The sequence below is a fragment of the Epinephelus moara genome, chromosome 14 (assembly GCF_006386435.1).
Source record: "Epinephelus moara isolate mb chromosome 14, YSFRI_EMoa_1.0, whole genome shotgun sequence".
In the NCBI taxonomy this organism is placed as follows: Eukaryota; Metazoa; Chordata; class Actinopteri; order Perciformes; family Serranidae; genus Epinephelus; species Epinephelus moara.
The window spans coordinates 23751399-23770156 of record NC_065519.1 but is presented as its reverse complement, the minus strand read 5'-3'; the positions used below and the strand labels follow the sequence as shown (position 1 = coordinate 23770156).

Below are 18758 nucleotides of genomic sequence, written 5' to 3'. Positions count from 1 at the left end.
GGGTAATATGTATGTTGGTGTTATCCAATCTCAAGTCTCTATTTGATCATGTGTTGATAAGATTTTATAGTAGCGAGTTAAGGCATATAACAAGTAACTAGTGTGCCTTAGGGCCCGTCATAATAGCGTGCACTGGGGCCCGTTGTAACTACCTTATGCCTCTGAAGGAATAAACTTCTCCATATTTACAAAGGGTGTTAGGCATGGTCTGAAGTATTCACAAAATGGCAGATCAATGTCTGTGCATTATAGAGGGAGGAGGATACATTGGTAAACAAAGATAGTTTACCTTTAGAATAGTCTAAGGGTTGTGAAATGACCTCGTCACATCATATTTTTATTTTGATATTGTGCAATGCATTCTCAGTGAAGTTTTTCAATGACTGTATTGTTTGTGGCCTCATCAAGCTTTTCCATAACAATGAACAGCACTCTATCATTCTGACATACTTGACTTGACTTCTCTAAATCATAGTTTGCACTGTTTTTTTTTTTTAAATTTAAATAGGTTGTCATACATTGTCAGATTTCTAAATTATATGTGAAATATTGTGTTAATGTCTCTAATACAAAGAAATATTCAGTAAGTTTGTCTGACACACTGCATTGTATTATCCAGGAGATAAACAGTTTGCAACCGCCACACATATTGTATTCAGTGTAATAAACTAAGTATTTTTTTTACTTTAAGAAGTTTTCTTTCATTGAGCCTAAACTGTCTGTTTCTTTCTTGATTTCAGAGCACAGATGCAAACAGGTGGTGACAGCTTCCTGTGTGGGTGAGGAGTGTCCTAAATCCATCAGCAGAAGAAGCAAATGGTAACGGTGTCCTCTGTGCTGGTCGGGCCAGGGCTGGTCCTCATCCTTTTGGCTGGTGGGGGAAGAGGGTGGTGTGGGGGTTGTCCTGGCATGATTGGTTGATATCCACTCTCAGCTGTCCAGGAGTGCCAACAACACAGAAGAGGCCTGACCTATGAAACAGAAGAACAAGTAATGTGTAATGATAGACACAGTTGTACAGCCTTTGCTTTGTTGGTAGCTGAATTTGGCCTCTAATAATGAAATGATAATATAAAAATGGAACAGTATTCAATAGGATTCCTATAAGTGAAGTTAACATCAGTTTATCAACACGTAATGTAACCACTGGTATTTTGGTAGTCTTGAGAGATTTACTTACTTACTTTACAAACAATCTTTGAATTACTGGTATGTGATATTAGGACTTTCAGGGAACTCCTGTTAAAGCTGTTATTAAGTACTGACTTGTCTTTGTCTGGTATGGCCATCTACGATTATAAAAAAAAACAATACTGTAACAGTAAGTATAATCTCTATTAAATAAGTGAATTTGAAATTTTCAGTGCTCATAGACAAGATTTCAGAGTGAACTGTCCCTTTATAGCTCCAAGTCCTACGCTTTTCTCCCACCTTATGTCATGGGCAATAGGTAATGTGGTGGAGCATTTCCTCCATCTATTTCCAGGGTAGTTTGTTTTGTTAAATTTCAATTAGCTCATCCAGGCTACACGGGATACTGTAAATGACCTCCTTGCCAGACACGAAAGCTAGCCGGGGCTTTATCAGTCCTACCAGATACAAAGGTTTTACAGTTTTTCTATGCTGCAATCCTAATTAGAGTCACTCTAATCAGCCCCCCTTTGGTACTCAAAAGGTCTTGACCAGTATCTTCTGTTTGTCGAGGAGTCCTGAAGTCGAGGGTGCTGACTCTGTGTAGCAATTATGCTTTAAGAATGGATTTATAACTGGGATTTTTTTTAATCAAACCCTTTAATTTCCATAAAGGGACACTGTAGTGACTTAGCCTGCTTCCATAAAATTACAGGACTCACAAGAGAAAGACTTCAGAAGAATGCTCAAAATTGATGCAACAGAGGCTGAGATATCCTGACCTTTAACATCCCAAAACACTGGATCCTGCACCTCCCACAGTGGACTCTACCAAGCTAATGCCACGTCTTTTTAAACTCCACATCTCCACTTTGTAATGCAGCTCTCTGTTGTGACTTTAAACACCTTTCAAGCCCCTCTTGGCTGGTAAACTGACCTTAATGGAGTTCCCCCATAATATGGTGTAAGAGTGAGCGCTGTCTGTCACTGTTGCTTGGCGGAAAAGCCTGACCATGAATCACATATCCTTTGTTCATGTATCAAAACAATATTAATCCGATCTATGAAAATCATCTTTGGCATGCAAATAACTACGAGATGCTTCGGCTGCATCCAGCTCCTATCTGTGGAGATAGAGAGGTAACACAGCTAAATATAGGAGACTGTATCTGGTGGGGCAGCCTGCAGCAGAGGAATGCTCTCACATACCTCCAGCTTAACACAACCTCACACCATGCTGCTCTTTCACATCTGAGTCACTCTTCTTCACCTGAAGACCTGAATCAATAAATTGCTTTTATTATTACATATACATGAATGGTGCTCCCTTGAGATCTGACCATATATGATGTCTTCCCTGGGAATTATGTCATATCAACAAATAATCTGTCAAATGTGTGTATCATTCCTGCATAGATGAGTGTATTACCACATAAGGCACACTGTACATCAAGAATAATATATGGAAAAGTGGGTGGCACAAATATGGACCTCCTCTTGCAGGCCTGCGGCTCGGGAACCTCAGTGGCCGCTCATTAATGACTCAGTTGCTCACCATAAAAGGAGACAGCTGGGCCAATCAGCAAGGAGCACCGACACCGACAGGCCACTCAGACAGCCAGATCCCACACAGAGCCCGGCTGGCGTTACCATCAGCTGTTCCACGCTGTTGAGGAGGCTCAGAGCACATACCAGCAGCGTGGTTCACAGACATATGCAATGTTTTCATCTCCTTAACAAGACAGGAGTGGCGCTGCTCTGACTGGGTCATCAAAGTGAGCCCTCTGAGTATAGAAAAAAAGCTCCTAAGAGATATGACATATGAGCATCAGAGCAACAGGAAATACAGTATTTTAAAACTCTGATTGCATTGCATTCACCTTGTCTGATTATTGACTGCAGGGCTATAAAGCAATTATCCTGCATAACATGCAAACATGCATTGTTTTAATGTATTAACTTATAGGTCTGTGAGGCAAACTTTCATCTTAGAAATGCAGATTACTTTTATGTTAATGTCAGCAATTAAATTGTCATCTTAAATCCACTAATAATCCATTAACTTCAACACTTTTTATTCTCCATCAACATTTCATTAAAACTGTGTCATCCAAGTGACTTCACTGTAGAGAAGCCCCATCCATGTATGTAAAACACCTCTCTGGCTTGTTGATTTTTTTGCTGCCAGCTCTTATTTGGACTTGTGTGAACCCCCCGGCCCCGCCCCTGGTCCCCAGACCCGGTCCGGGTCTTATTTAAGGGGCTCTTCTCACCCTCAGCCTCTGTCCCAGTGGAAGCATCCGCCTACCAGTGCACCTTGGTGAGTACATTTCACAACTTGTCTCTCTGGTTTGCTCTGGATATCTGTCTTTTGTGTGATGAGTTTCACAAAGTCCATTGGTTGTGCTTTGAGCTGATGAGGCTTCAATGAATGAATGAATGAATGAATGAATGAATGATTTACCTTTAGCTAATGGTTTTCACGTGTTGTAATAATGACTAACTGAACATGATGATTACAAGTAAAACTGGAGTTACTGGTTACGCTAGGTTGGCTGCCATAAGATGTTGAAATTAACATATTATATGATGTTATTTTATGTGATAAATACACTCTGTCATATGGACAGTTTCTGTTGAAACTCTCAAACATATCCTGTGGAAGTATTATTTGGATCAGTGGGGGAGCAGTTGGCCAGATTCACCCATGTGCCAATGAATGAAGTTAATAGGCAGCTGGGGCATGGAGCCATGTAGTAAAACAAAAGTGTCACAGTGTGTGGACAGATGGGTGCTGGCCTGGCTCTCAGACAAGCCCTCTCAGACCTGAAATAGCAGGAGATCCATGTGTCACTTGTTTCACCCTGTTAAGCACAGTGTGGGTGCTTAGCTTAAAATAGATCCCAGGTCTCTGTGTTATGCCCCTTTTTGGTGCTACCTCAGCAGCTCTGAGATGTCCCAGGAACAATCACGGCTGGGGTGATATGGTATCAGTAGTTGTACCACAAAGCTGGGACTAAAATAGCATCCAAAGGCATGTCTAATTAGCTCTCTATAAATAGCCCCCATTGAGTTGTATCAGTGTTTGGAAGTGATAATAACTTTAGAGCAGCTATGACAGAGTGTTGGCAGGTCTTCAAAGGCGCTCTGAATCACAGCTAATACACTTATTAATTATGTTAGTTCATGGGCTAGTCACGTCATCACATCTTTAGCCACTCCAGTGATAAAGTGTCTGTGATTGTTTAATTATAACAGGCTTTTGTGCTATTTATTCTATGACTGGCAGTTTAGACAGCTGCTCCTAACACCTACTCTAAACCTCCTTGTGTTTCTACCCCACCCTGCAAATTTTAGACCACCCCAGGAAAGTCTAATCATGTGTGACGACGACGAGACCACCGCCCTTGTGTGCGACAACGGCTCTGGCTTGGTCAAGGCTGGATTTGCCGGAGATGACGCTCCCCGTGCTGTCTTCCCTTCCATTGTTGGAAGGCCCCGCCACCAGGTACGCTGAAAGAAACTCCTCCATCGCTGAAGTATGAGTAAAAGTAGCATCTTCCTATGTCTTATGTTCCTCTGGTGCTTCTTCCCTCAGGGTGTGATGGTGGGTATGGGTCAGAAGGACAGCTACGTAGGTGATGAGGCCCAGAGCAAGAGGGGTATCCTGACCTTGAAGTACCCCATCGAGCATGGCATCATCACCAACTGGGATGATATGGAGAAGGTGTGTGTTGACAGTGAGACTCATTTACAACATTCACGGCAGCTGACCTTCCGCATCCTTGAGAATTCACAGCCGTCGTAAAAGCTGCTTATATTTGGATAACATGGTTGTCGTTTGTTCACTTGAGTTGTTTCAGTCCTGACGATCAGCTGTTCTTTCTCGCCTGTCAGATCTGGCACCACACCTTTTACAATGAGCTGCGTGTGGCCCCTGAGGAGCACCCCACCCTGCTTACTGAGGCCCCCCTGAACCCCAAAGCCAACAGGGAGAAGATGACCCAGGTATTTTACCCTCACTACATTCTGCTTTGCTTTCACGTATTTGTCTTCAGTTTAAGACAAACCTTTCATGCCGTGCTTACTTGTTCTTGCAGATCATGTTTGAGACATTCAACGTTCCCGCCATGTACGTGGCCATCCAGGCTGTCCTGTCCCTGTACGCCTCTGGCCGTACCACCGGTCAGTACATTGCAGCCTTTTCTCAATTTAGTCGGTGGTTAGATACGCGGTGAGCTAAAATAAAAGGAAATTGAACGGCAAGGGAGAAAGTGTTGAACATTTACACTCAGAGGGTGTCATCAACAGATAGATTCCTACCTTATTGTCAAGGGGAGGTGTTAATCTGTCTGCTGCTGGGTGTGTGTCATGTGATGTCAGCAGCATTGTATAGTTTATGATGTGAGACATACTTGCAGAGGGCAAACCTTCACAGGCATGCATAGCTGACTCACTGTGGTCCTTCTCTGCTTGTTAAAGGTATCGTGCTGGACTCTGGTGATGGTGTGACCCACAACGTCCCCATCTATGAGGGTTACGCTCTGCCACACGCCATCATGCGTCTGGATCTGGCTGGTCGTGACCTGACTGACTACCTGATGAAGATCCTGACTGAGCGTGGCTACTCCTTCGTCACAACTGGTAGGTCTATGTCATCATGGTTAATTTGTCTAATTAGAGGTGTATAAGTGCTGTTTCTCAACACGTGAACTTTCTGCTTCATAGCTGAGCGTGAGATTGTGCGTGACATCAAGGAGAAGCTGTGCTACGTGGCTCTGGACTTTGAGAATGAGATGGCCACCGCTGCCTCCTCCTCCTCCCTGGAAAAGAGCTATGAGCTGCCCGACGGTCAGGTCATCACCATTGGTAATGAGCGTTTCCGTTGCCCAGAGACCCTCTTCCAGCCTTCTTTCATTGGTGAGCAATTGGTTGCATTTGTTTTTTGACATATCTAAAAAATGCAGTGCTTTTTCTCAGACAAAACTCATCTCCTTTACTTGTCCTCTACCAGGTATGGAGTCTGCTGGTATCCATGAGACCGCCTACAACAGCATCATGAAGTGTGACATTGACATCCGTAAGGACCTGTACGCCAACAATGTGCTGTCTGGTGGTACCACCATGTACCCTGGTATTGCTGACCGTATGCAGAAGGAGATCACAGCTCTGGCCCCCAGCACCATGAAGATTAAGGTGAGAGACCTGCAATGATTTTAGGTCATTAAGTTCATCAACATTGCGATCCAGCACTCAATGAGACTTAAATTTGGTCTACTCCTCACCTAGATCATTGCCCCACCTGAGAGGAAGTACTCCGTCTGGATCGGTGGCTCCATCCTGGCTTCCCTGTCCACCTTCCAGCAGATGTGGATCAGCAAGCAGGAGTACGATGAGGCCGGTCCCTCCATTGTCCACAGGAAATGCTTCTAAACACACAGCCAACCTCCTTCCGTCCATGCATTCGAACGTTGTTGCCTCCTGTATATATATATGTGTATGTTCTGTTGTAATAAAGATAAGCCCTTGTGAGAGTTATCCCCTGTAATGTGCTTTATTACATCAAAGCAAATACACAAAATAATTATGTATATACTGGTAGATTTCTGCATACACCACAGGTTGTGTATATCATGTTGCCTCAAACAACCTTTATGCCCTCACCTGAATGATCAAGAGTTTGCTGTAACATGGGTGGTGGTGCTTCCACCTAGTGGTTAAAGACAGAAGTGAACATTCACTTGAGAAACTGACCAAATACTTTCTTTCCTATCCAGAGTAATTTGATACAGCTTTATGAGCAGTGAAGGATTTGGACTGAAAAGGGCTCTTGCCACAAATGAGGAAATTTTGCACATGAGATTACACTACATGGTCCTCTTGAAGCCAGTTAACATTGTGTGTGAAGTTAAATTTATTGTGCAATACACAGTCTTGTCATCATTTGTTGCTTTACAGCATTTGATTAATCTCTTTGTCATGATATCCATGAGGACTGGCCCTGCTAATCTTACATTTTTCAGTCTTCTTATTTTGTTTTAAGCTATCTCAGTAAACATAATATGATAATTAATATTGTATTCAAAAGAATTGTCAAATGGTGAATGGCTATGCATCATGTGCAAAAGGTGCACAAAACATCAAATAATTAGAAACTACTCAAACATAGGCGTTTGTCTGTTACAGTGTACACAATATTATCAGAATATACAATCACACGGTTGTACATTTTTCCATTTTACAGATGCGACTGCTTTAATCACCGAGTCAACCGGTTGTCAAGGAGCGTCCACTTGAAGGTTAATCTGGCAGCACAGAAACCACCCCGCCCAGTGGGGCTGCCCTGCTGAATAAAACACACGCCCCTTAGATTGTTATTCGAACCATTAGCAGCCAATCACAGCGCAGAGCGTAGGGAGCGCCGCTGTTTGAATGCTCTGCGGAAACAGACATCCTGGCAACCGACCTGACGAGCTAACCACAGCACAATGCAGTTGGCTAGCTAGCTAACGAGTTAAATCGATATAACTCATACAGTCTACCGTTTGAGAAGAGGTTAACACCAAATGTAAGTCGTGTGACGCATAGAAGCTGTTTTTATTTTTTCGTATGAGGCTTGTGAATACGCTAATGTAACTTGCTAGCTGGCTAACGTTAGCGAGCTAACTGCATTGCAACCGGAGCACGAAGCTAGCCAGTAGTGAGGCGCTCCGTTATGTGACGTTAGCCAGGTCGTTAACATCAAGTAACTTTGTAGTTCTTACTGTCGAGGTCACATCTGGCGAATAGTTGTGAGGATTAAGCGTCTTGTGAACAGTTAAGATCCACGTGATGATGACTTAGGTTTGGAGAAAGTGATAAATTAAGGAGGACTCAGGAGGGCAGAACTGATACAGCTGTGAATGTCAGTGTACTGTGGTCACTGCCAGAAGAGAGTGAACCAGTTGTTTAGGCTTATTTGAAAGTACAAGATAGAAGTGTAACATGAAAGTCATGGAGAAAAATGTGATGCGTCTCGTGGCTGTGCAACACCTCCGGGCAGCGTATGGGATAAAGACAAAGAACTGGAACAAAAACAAAGCAGCCAGCTTCAAGTCAGCAACCAGCAGCTCGGTAAGTGGAAAGAAAACCAACTACAAATGTGCAGCATCATTACCATACTCTGTGACTCTGAAACTTTCACCTTGGCAATCTGTTATTAGAGACCAAGAATCAACAAGCCCACAGTATCAGCCTTGGACATGCTATTGTTTAGACAATTGAATCTAATTTGCATATTACTGAAAGCCTGACCCCAGTGACGAGACCCGTTTGTTCACACGCTGTTGTCACACATGTCAGTCTCTACAAGTGCTTTGTCTGGCTGTTCTCGTGATTATTCACACCATAAATTTCTTAACCAGCCATAGAAAGCCAAATCTAACAGGACACAAAGGGGCAATGTTTTCTCATAAATCTTTACCACACACTGTAGTGGTGTTTTTGACCATTCTGGAAATAGAAGTAAATTACATAGGACAGTTAATCCTCTACAGAATATGCCATACTTAATTTAATGGCAGTTAATTCAATAACTCTGAAGGCACTGTTTGTTTCTTGTGCATTTTGCTTGTAATTGGCTCACAGGAGTCACAAGGTGTGTTGCAAGAGATTTTGTGACTTTTCAAATGAACACTGAACTTCTGCATTTGCAGACAATGCCTTTTCAATGTAGTAATCAAAAACGAATGCCACAAACTTTAACCCAGACTTGGGGAAAAAAAAAAAAAATCAGGAACAGAAATGAAGCAAGATTTTGATATGAATGAATACACGAGGGATGTGATGCTGCTGATAGGTCATTAGAGGAAACTATCAACAGATTAGGCTTATTGTTCAGCCTTCCTGCTTAATCTAACCTTCAATGCCTTATTCTTAATGTTTGTTTGTTTCCTCAGACAAAGGTTTTCGGGGTGTCCCTGGAGAGCTTACCCTACTATAATATGGAATGTGGGAGTGTGCCAAGGCAAGTTGGCATGCTTATTTAATTTCACTCAAGCATACAGTTGACAAGTTATTTCTTGTCTAATGTTGTTGTACATTTTATACTAATGATTTTTCACTGCCTCTTTAGCTTCCTGGTTGACGCATGCATGATACTGCTGGCGCATGTCGACACAGAGGGGCTGTTCAGAAAGTCAGGCTCTGTCGTTCGCCTGAAAGCACTCAGGGTGAGTGATGGCTGAAGTTGACCTTGCATTCAGTAAGGCATCTTGACCCTGAGAGAGGTCTAACACAGCAGAGCGTTTTTCAGAGTGTGTTTTGTCTGTGCATTCAGGCAAAACTGGATGCGGGTGAGGAGTGCCTGTCCACTGCGCTTCCCTGTGACGTGGCTGGGCTGCTGAAGCAGTTCTTCAGGGAGCTGCCGGAGCCCGTGTTACCCACAGAGCTGCAGGAGGCCTTCCTCAAGGCCCAGCAGCTCCCCACCGAGGAAGATAGGACCTCTGCCACCATGCTGCTGTCTTGTGTGCTACCCGATAAAAACCTAAGCGTCCTGCGATACTTTTTTGACTTCCTCCACAATGTGTCTAAGAGGTGCCTGTTACATTTGACATTTATTTCCCCACTTTATTATTTACAAACATCCATCTACAATTAAATATGGTCTTTTCACCTTCATAATTACATTACTGCTGTTTTTCTTTGCTTAATCACAGGAGTGCAGAGAATAAAATGGATAGCAGCAACTTGTCTGTAATCTTGGCTCCCAACATCCTTCACACCGGAGACGGTACAGAGAAGATGAACGCCAACACTGAGAAACGCCTCAAGCTCCAGGCAGCCATAGTGCACTGCTTCATAGAGAATGCCAACAACTTTGGTATGACTTGAAGCATCTTACTTGCAGGCCATCTGTATGTCAGTCTAGTTTTCCTAGCCCTAATTATTTTGCTGTGTCTGTGTGTCACAGGTGTGTTACCGCAGTTTCTTCAAGAGAAAGTTCCAGCCATGATGGGCTGTGAGGCGGGGGCTCTGTCCCCCAGTCACGATGGACTTGAGGAGCTGGATTTAAACTCAGGGATGAAGAGAAGGCACAGACGCAGCTTCGGAGGTAAGATACTATCAGAGATTTGTTTTATTGGTGAAAGCTGCGATACGCAAAGATTTAAATCAGATATCAGACTGGCCAGATAAATTCAAGTAGCACCGTCAGTAAATACTGTTCATGGTTGGGTTTGTCTCATATTTCAGAAATGGTCAATGGTGCTCTGAATAAGATAAAAACTAATAGAACACCCACAAGTGCCACCCAGTCAGACAGTCTTGGTAGGTACTGAGGTCAGATGAGATAACGTTGCCTGTCATACAGCTTGATGATACTCCATTTATCCGTCTGCTATGCACATGAAACGGCAAGCTTTCTGTTCTTCACAGAAATCAAACTCTTTAATTTACTTCATGTTTAAAGTGGAAACAGACAACTTTTACCCCCCTGGCATTTCTTAGTGGTACTACTGTTGGCAACACTGTCGTAAAGACAACCTGATCGCTTATGGTTTTCAATGCTGATGGTGTCATTATTCCATAGCCATTACAGTGCAATCAACACTGACTTCATAATGATAAGTTAAAGCAAAAACTTTGTCTAGTTCCACTTTAATCTTTTGATCCACATCTTGCATTGGTAATGAACATAAGTCATTTGAATAATGTGAAATAATGCCTTGTTTTGAATGCCTCTATTGGCTTTTGTTTTCATTGCCTGTCTGGCTGTCGTGTGCATGGATCATCTGCTGCAAATTTCAGTCGGTCCTTGCTAACTCTTCTCAGCGCTTTTGCCCCGAATCATCTTTGGAATGTTTTCAAATATAAAAACAGCAAATCTTATACTGTACATCTAAAGATATTAATTCCTCTTGTGATTTTGCCAGTCTTTTCTTCTGCCACTCCTGTGATTGCAACACCAACCTCAAAGAGAAAGCTTCCTTTGGAATCCGGTCACTCTTTCGGATTCTCAAACAAGAAACGTAGATCTGTCAAAAAGACCCTTGGGATAGAATTACTTCCCAATACTTTGTTCAGCGGGACCTCCACGCCTGGATCAGGTATTGATGGTTATTTGATCGAATGGAAATCAACTATTCTGGTATCGCAAAAGCATGTAGTTGAGTTTACATGTTTTTATTTTCCCTTTTAGCATACAGTGCTTCAGGGGTGTTGGATTCTTCCCAAAATACACTGTCGTCGGCAGGGAAGTCTAGAAGGCAGTCTGCTGTCTCTTCAAGGAGAAAGAGCCGACGACTTAGCAACAGAAATGCCATCAACAGGTACATGATTTCTTTGTCCTCCAGTTGTCCTTCAGAATTTACAAATTGTTGGTCTGTTAGGGAAATAACGCAGAAGTGCTGCCACATAGAAATGAGAGAGATAAGAGTTTGTAAAACATTAACCTCAGCTTCATGTCACTCTTATCTAATGCTGATGATTGTTCGGATGTATCTCCTTTTTAGAGTTGAATCTGGAAGAGCCGGCTGCTTTTCTCCCAAAGTCGGCAAGAAAGAAGCACCACGCAAGTCCCTGCGCATGCGTTTTAGCCTGGGGAAGAGCAGCAAGGAGGCTGTAAGTGTGGTTGTCAGATAGACTTCACATTCTACTTATCTGGTTCACAGATAGACGCTAACAGCTGGTTTTAATCAGTTGCATTCAGGCATATGCTGCAATTAACTGTGTTCAAATCAAGAGACGTTTGCACATGGGGTGTTGTTGGGGTTAATTGTTGCACATTAGCACTTTCTTATTGTGTAACACTCTAAGTTTACTTTCAGTCGCTAACATTTAACATTTCTTAAAATAAAGCATGCACAGTTTGTTTTAAAAAGATTGTTTTTTCACATTTGTAATATTACAAAATAAGATGTGTACATACTTGTTTGGTACAAAGCCACAGGGTTATGTCCTATGAGATTTACTATGTCAAGCACTCAGGTGAAAGAATGTTATTATATACCATATAGTATATAAATAAAATACATTGTAACCTGTTTTGGGTACATTGGGTGAGCTGTTTACGTTACATAACTTTCTAATGCTCTATAGTTTTATGTATATTCATGACTTAATAAAGAGTTGATGATCAACACCTCCACTATCTTGTTTCTTCTGAGTGACTTTTATCATCCTCTGAAGAACTAACCCCCGCGGTCATTTTATTAACATGCTAATGTTGCATTCTGGGTAACACCTGTGGGGTCCTTCTTAACAAAAATAACACTTAAGCTCTGTCATCTTTCATTTCTCATTCCATGCTGGTGATAAAGGCATCTGAGGCCGTTGGCTGGCGACTTGCCACTCAGGAGAGCACCACCAGTTTTTGTTTCACCAAAGAGACAGAGTTCAGTCCAGCGGTTCTGCCGAGAAAAGCAGAATCCAAAAGTGAGTATTGTGAAGAAATCCAACTAAATGCTAGTAAAAAACATTTCTATTTCAGTAGTCTTTTGAGTTTTAATACTTGCTAATACCCTCCTTTGTTTTTCAGGCTCCAAATACATCAGTAAGTCTGAAGACAACTTGCTGACCCCCCAATGTGACTCAAGTGCCCACCGGACTTCATGGAGCGGGGAGACTCCTCTGGGAGCCCAGGCTTTCAGCGGAGGGTCTTTCACTGAAACCCCTATGAACATGTGCCTAAAGAACACCTACCTATCTGAGCCAGCTATCGTATCAAAGCCCCCAGCGATGGCCAGCTTTCCCAAGAAGCTGTGTTGTGCCTCCAGCGCTGAGAGCTTAGAGAGCGAGGGCTGCATTACTGAAGCCCAGAGCCAAACGGGCCCCACCCTGCTGAAAATAAAGAAGGCCTTCACGGAGTCCGGCAGTGATCTCCAGGCCGTCATACAGGAGCCCTGCAACTCTACGGGGACAGACGCAACAAAACTACCAGACATCCTCTTAGTCCCTCCACCAGAGACTCCGACAGTTGTTTCTGTGGAAGCAGAGGCCGACAGCTGTCCTGCCCAGCAGAGCCCTCTGGCGAATGAACAGAACATTACCTTTGGCCAGATTGAAATTGCCGCTTTATCGCCTTTACATATTGACAGTGTAATTTTTGAGTCCGGTGAATACCGTCCTTCAGCAGTACAAGCTGATAACGTTTCTGTCTGTGCTGCTCCCGTCAGTAGCCACAACAGCTCTGTGGCGGGAGACAGTGAAGAGGAGGTGGAGCAGGTGAACTGCAGCCGGCTGATAGAAGCTCTGGACATCCAGAGTCCTGCTCACTTCAAACTGGGTGTCCCCTCTGGACTGCAGTCCACTCCATACAAGCGGGGCCGTGATCTAAGACATGAGTTCAGCACACCTCCTAAGATTGGTACTATAGTCAGCGCGGTACATGAAGAAAATGAATCTTCCCCAGACGGTGGTATCGCAGTCCAAAACCAACAACAATGCAGTCTGGAGAATGAGAAGCGTCGGGTGTTGGACCACATTCATCACTTCAACAGGCTCACCCTTCGTTCTCCCAGACGCTCCAACGCCAAGCAAATCAGATCACCACTCAAGTTCCAGCGCACCCCCGTGCGCCAGACCGTCCGTAGGATCAACTCTCTGCTGGGAGACAGCAGGAGACCCGCTACCATCGGCCGCAGCAGTCAGGTGGTGAAGGCAGTGAGTCTGGAGAGTGGCCTCTCCCCTTGCCCACAGCTCCAGCCTTACCACGAAGACACACAAGCGGAACTGTCCAACAGTGTTTTGCCCAAAAAGAAACCACCTCCCATCCCACCCAAGAAGCCAAGCACCTTGGCCCGGAAGTCCAAAGTGTGTGCTCTGGGCGATGTGACCAACAAGGTCCAAGCAAAGACCAAAGTGGACTGTTTTGACTCTGATCTATCAGGAGCTCTGAAGCCTCTCGTGCAGCAGGTAGTAGAGAAGGACATGAACTATTACAGAGGCTCACCTAAAAACCCCCTCAACCAGGTACGACTGCTGTCTGCCACCAAGCCTGTCGATTTATAGCTTAAAATCTTTTACGTTTCCTCCTCACTATGCAGCCTCTGTCTGCTAGGATGATATGACATTAAACATTCCTTCTTATGTTATCCATATTTTCAGGGGTTTTAATTTATTTTTAGCTACAGTAGGTGCTGGATGTGTTGTGTTAGGGCCTTAATGGGAGATGTTCATATGCCTTAAGTTTAGGATCCGCCTACAGGACTGTTGCATAGTGTGTAGACTGTAGCGTGCAGGCCAAATTATGTGAAATGTGATCGATGGTATGACTGGAAATGTTTAGATCAAGTCTTGCGCTTTTTATTTATGCATTTTATATCTAATCTTAGCTAGATGTTAAACTGTTTACTGAAGCTGCAGATGTTTCTTCATTACAGAATATTTTTCTAACTGTTTCTTGTCAGGAACAAAAAGATGGGAGAAATGCACCTTTGTTGGATTTTATGACAAAAAAAAAAGCCAAACAGTATTGATCACATAATCTTGTCTATCGCAGTCCGTTCATTTCAAAACCATCCTTCCTTGTGAACTGCTTCAGACAAATAAAATCAAACAACATACACCTACTTGTTTCTCTTCAGTTGAATCCTCTGGTTTGTGTAAATTATTGGCAACTGTTGGAGCCACAAGGGGGAGTCGTACACCCACTAGACTGACACGTTCAGTAAACTTCATACTGGAGTAAGGCTCAGGAATTTACTCTGTCAAAACCCCAGAGTGACCTGTTGCAACTACATCTTGATATAATGTAATTCTGCTTGTTTGCAGCATTCTCTGAACAGAGTTGGCTCCGGTACATTTGAAAAGATATCATTTGCGTCTCTGGAGATTCCTTCGGGAAATAAAAAATGTACTTTTGGCTCAGGGTAAAATCAGGTATCTGAAACGCCCAGCTACTACTGAGAGGGCTGAACGGATCCGGCTCAGTGACTTATGTTGACATGAAAGAGGTGAATGGCCGAGGCATTTTTTTTCCTGTAAAGAATCTGAAGAGTAGACAGTGGAAAGGTGAAGGTCAAAATCATTCCTTTAGATTTATTCTCCACAGCCTACTGGGAGGATCGCGTGCTTTTCATGTGCAGTAGGATAGATTGGACCTGGACAAAATCTGTGTTACTGCAGGAGCTTCTTCTTCTTATCATTATTGTGATTATTTTTCACTGCAGTGACAAGCACACTCTGTTTTATTGGTCTGAATCTCCACGTTCAGGCGTCGCACTATGATACATATTACACACTAGGTGGTTGGGCAGAGGCCATGTGTTCAACAGGTTCACTTCCCCTTTCTGAAATGTAAAAAAAACAAAAAAAACTTGTACAGAAAATCCACTAACAGACAATTTGCTAATGAGCCTGGTGAAACTATCCTAATCTTGCAAGCTGTACTTCCTAATAAACAATGTCTTAGCTTGTTACTGTTGCTAAAATTGGTCAAAATTGTTGCCATATCAAGATACAAACAAGTTTCAACCATAAAATGTAATCAGGTTTTGGATCTTGTCCACCTTTGTGTCAGGATTGGCTGTAGACTGACTTGGCAGAGATGGCTGCCATCTTGTTTTTACATGGATTAGTGTATTGAGCTCTTACTACCGCTGGATGGCACAAAAAAGTGTCCACAAACAAACAACAGGTCTAAGTTAAGTCGAATGAAGAAGAATCAAGTACAAGGTCAAGTAAACCCAAAATGTGATATCCTCATTTGAGGACATGGAGTCTCAGAGGGATGTTATAACACAAAGCCAACAGCAATATGAGTGCTGGAGTTTAACTTTCCAGAGTATTAAAAGGCCTGAGAATGCGACTTTATATATTTGAATAACTAATTTACATTCACACAGCATTTAAAAGCATTTAAGACATCACTTTTGAGTTGCCAGGTTGTGAAAAATCCCTTTAGCTGGTGTTCATCCTGATTCACCAGGACACTTAATTTAGTTAATCAAGTAGATACTCTGATAGGGGGTTAACCTTTTGGAGAAACCTGCAGCCTATCCTGACCAAAATCAACTAATCAACAACTCATTAACAGTTATAACTCCAAACGTATGGTTTATTAGTGCAAGCATTTTTTAAATAAATAAATAAATAAATAATAAACTTCCTGTAATTACTTTTACCATAGTGCTGATAAAAGACGTTCACCTTAATTTACTGATAACTCATTTGTATTGTAGCCTAATTTGGGCATACGTAAATAAACATGCACTGGGGACATGTACAGTAATGAACTAAAGGGCTATGGCTATATAATGGAGCAAGGAATACAGTATATACACCATACCATACTGCGTTCCTGATCTTCCCAATCTTGTTTCTAAGAATCCTTGGATTGCATGTTCATAATTTACGTGAGGACTCTGAACGCCTCATTTCAGTTTTAAATCTGTGATATATTGCACAGTATTATCATCATGCGTCTTTTGATTAAAAAACAGGAAAAAGATGAGTTTTACTTTTTCCATGTGCGCTTAAACTTCAGGCCTGTCCGCTCTCGGCTTGTCTCGCCCCCCTCCTCTTCTTCTTCTTCCTCCTCCTCCTCCTCCTCCCTGCCTGCCCTCGCTGTTCCTCGGTTGTCTGTTTTCTTGAAGTGGGTTCAGGGAAGTGTTGAGGGGGCGGATAGTTTTGATTTTCTCTACATCGTGCTTAGCCAATAATGTAGAGGGAACTGTTGTGCACATCTCAGCTGGCAGACATTTAAAAGGGAGACAGTCCGGCGCTGGAGCAATTTGTATTAAACCCCCTGGCCCCTGTCTATGGGGCGGTTAGTCTCCCACCCATCCACAGCCCCGCCAGTGTACAGTCGACAGCAGTAGGTGCCTATCACGTCGGAAGGTGCCGTAGAGGAGTGACGGGATCAGATCATCGCACTTGTGGCAGTGGAGGCTCGAACAGGTGAGTAAATTTGGACTGTTTGGGGATATAATACCCATGCGTATCGTCTGCCGACACTTAAATTCTGAACTTTATTTGGTTTATGGGTTATAGAAATTACAAAACTGCATACTTGTTATCCACTGGTGCGCATGTGTGGATACGCAGATGGTTTATTAAACTTAGAGGAAAGTTTATATGCGTTCACTTTGGCTAAATCTGATTGCATTCAAGTGCGTAACAGATCATTTACAGTCTTACAAAGTATGGGAACATAAGAGACATTATATTTTTCAGTCAGATATTTAAACTGGCATAATTCAAATATACAATTATGTTGGTTTTGTACAATAGTCTGGATTTGCATGCGTTTTTGTTCTTCAAACCAAGCCCTATCTGTGCGTTTTTACGCAGCGTAAAAGCCTTGACAGCTGTGCGTAACCCGTCCAGAGTTGAAACGGTATATGTGATGAATTATTTTCTCCTTCTCCCCAAGGATGGCCAACTCAACGCGTATCTTCTGCAGTATGGTTTTCATCATGGGGCTGCTCTCCTCTCCCGTGGATTCCAAAAGAAACCGAGGTTCACAAGGCGCCATTCCTCATCCTGACAAAAACAACCCAAACGAATCGGAGCAGCAACCGCAGCCTCCGCAGGCGGGCTCCGGGTCCCGCCAGAGGCAGGGCTCATCCTCACCGGCCGACGAGGTGCTGGAGTCCAGCCAGGAAGCTTTACATGTGACGGAGCGCCAGTATTTGAAACGGGACTGGTGCAAGACGCAGCCTCTCAAGCAGACCATCCACGAGGAGGGCTGCGTCAGCCGCACCATCATCAACCGCTTCTGTTACGGACAGTGCAACTCCTTCTACATCCCGCGGCACATCCGCAGGGAGGAGGGTGCCTTCCAGTCCTGTTCGTTTTGCAAGCCAAAGCGTTTTACCACCATGACTTTTACTTTAAACTGTCCGGACCAGCAGCCACCCACCAAGAAGAAACGCATCCAGCGCGTCAAGCAGTGCCGCTGTATATCCATAGACCTGGACTAAAGAAAAGTTGTGCGTCTTTTTAATATTCTCACTCTTTGCGGACAGGATTTAAAATAAAGACAGGCGGTCACAACCAAGAACACGTGCCTGTCTCCATCTAGGAAGAAGCAGCCACGAAGGCTACAATGATCCTCTTCTTGCACAACGTGTGAACAAATATGGACATGCGACTTATGAACTGCAACCAACATTTTACTCCTCACCAGTTTGCCAAGTTTGAAGCAAAGCATCACCGCACAGGAACTTGGAATGGGCACGTTTTACGCACGGCTTCCACACCCCGAGAGGACTGCATAACCCCGGTTTATTTAATAAATCAAAACGCTTTGTGTGACAGGAAAACATTCCCGTCCATTTTTTTTTTTTTTTTTGTGTGTGCATATTTTTAGTTTGTTTAACTGGATGTTTCCACTGTGTGGAATTTGACGGATGAGCTGCGATATTTGTAAATGAAAAAAAAAATGTGATTTTATTTCTATATTTCAAGAATCTTTTTGTGAATTTCGAAGTTTATCAGCTATTTTCTTTTTAAAGTTTGGTGCCAACTCAGTTGTAAAGACTTTGTAGAGGCTTCTGTGTTAGTTTGAGCGGACAGTGTACAGCGATGGTTTCTACAGTATCGAGGTTAAATAGTTGTCAAATGTAAAGCCATCTTTGATGTAACCGGTTTTGTTTATCCCTTTGATTAAATTATCCATGGAAACATAAAATAAACGGATGTTGGAA

The 18758-nt window shown here is 43.1% G+C and overlaps 3 protein-coding genes across 4 annotated transcripts; all 3 read left to right on the top strand.

The window, feature by feature from the left end:
- The first annotated feature begins 3409 nt into the window (after positions 1-3409).
- Positions 3410-6669, top strand: LOC126400648 (actin, alpha cardiac muscle). The gene is made up of 9 exons (XM_050061525.1): positions 3410-3451; positions 4489-4639; positions 4730-4858; positions 5029-5139; positions 5232-5316; positions 5614-5775; positions 5860-6051; positions 6146-6327; positions 6421-6669. The coding sequence occupies exons 2-9, from the start codon at positions 4511-4513 to the stop codon at positions 6562-6564; spliced, it is 1134 nt and encodes a 377-aa protein (XP_049917482.1). The 5' UTR covers positions 3410-3451; positions 4489-4510; the 3' UTR covers positions 6565-6669.
- An 894-nt stretch (positions 6670-7563) lies between these two features.
- arhgap11a (Rho GTPase activating protein 11A) lies at positions 7564-14666 on the top strand. 2 transcript variants are annotated; one of them, XM_050062515.1, is made up of 12 exons: positions 7564-8244; positions 9069-9136; positions 9245-9341; positions 9449-9705; positions 9828-9991; positions 10082-10222; positions 10363-10437; positions 11043-11216; positions 11309-11438; positions 11622-11730; positions 12429-12543; positions 12647-14666. In XM_050062515.1, the coding sequence occupies exons 1-12, from the start codon at positions 8116-8118 to the stop codon at positions 14116-14118; spliced, it is 2931 nt and encodes a 976-aa protein (XP_049918472.1). In that variant the 5' UTR covers positions 7564-8115; the 3' UTR covers positions 14119-14666. The 2 variants fall into 2 exon arrangements, with proteins under 2 accessions (XP_049918472.1, XP_049918473.1); XM_050062516.1 differs by lacking the exon at positions 10363-10437.
- Positions 14667-16539: 1873 nt separating this feature from the next.
- On the top strand, positions 16540-18758 carry grem1b (gremlin 1b). Its single transcript, XM_050061811.1, has 2 exons — positions 16540-17007; positions 17483-18758. Exon 2 carries the CDS (start codon positions 17484-17486, stop codon positions 18030-18032), a length of 549 nt encoding a protein of 182 aa, XP_049917768.1. The 5' UTR covers positions 16540-17007; position 17483; the 3' UTR covers positions 18033-18758.

Bases quoted from the DNA above. Each gene is read 5' to 3' on its own strand.
- arhgap11a (XM_050062515.1), top strand. From the start codon at position 8,116: ATGAAAGTCATGGAGAAAAATGTGATGCGTCTCGTGGCTGTGCAACAC. The intron at 9,706-9,827 runs GTGCCTGTTACA...GCTTAATCACAG, and splicing joins CTCCACAATGTGTCTAAGAG to GAGTGCAGAGAATAAAATGG. The intron at 9,992-10,081 runs GTATGACTTGAA...TGTGTGTCACAG, and splicing joins AGAGAATGCCAACAACTTTG to GTGTGTTACCGCAGTTTCTT.
- grem1b (XM_050061811.1), top strand. From the start codon at position 17,484: ATGGCCAACTCAACGCGTATCTTCTGCAGTATGGTTTTCATCATGGGG.
- LOC126400648 (XM_050061525.1), top strand. From the start codon at position 4,511: ATGTGTGACGACGACGAGACCACCGCCCTTGTGTGCGACAACGGCTCT. The intron at 4,640-4,729 runs GTACGCTGAAAG...TTCTTCCCTCAG, and splicing joins TTGGAAGGCCCCGCCACCAG to GGTGTGATGGTGGGTATGGG. The intron at 6,052-6,145 runs GTGAGCAATTGG...GTCCTCTACCAG, and splicing joins CTTCCAGCCTTCTTTCATTG to GTATGGAGTCTGCTGGTATC.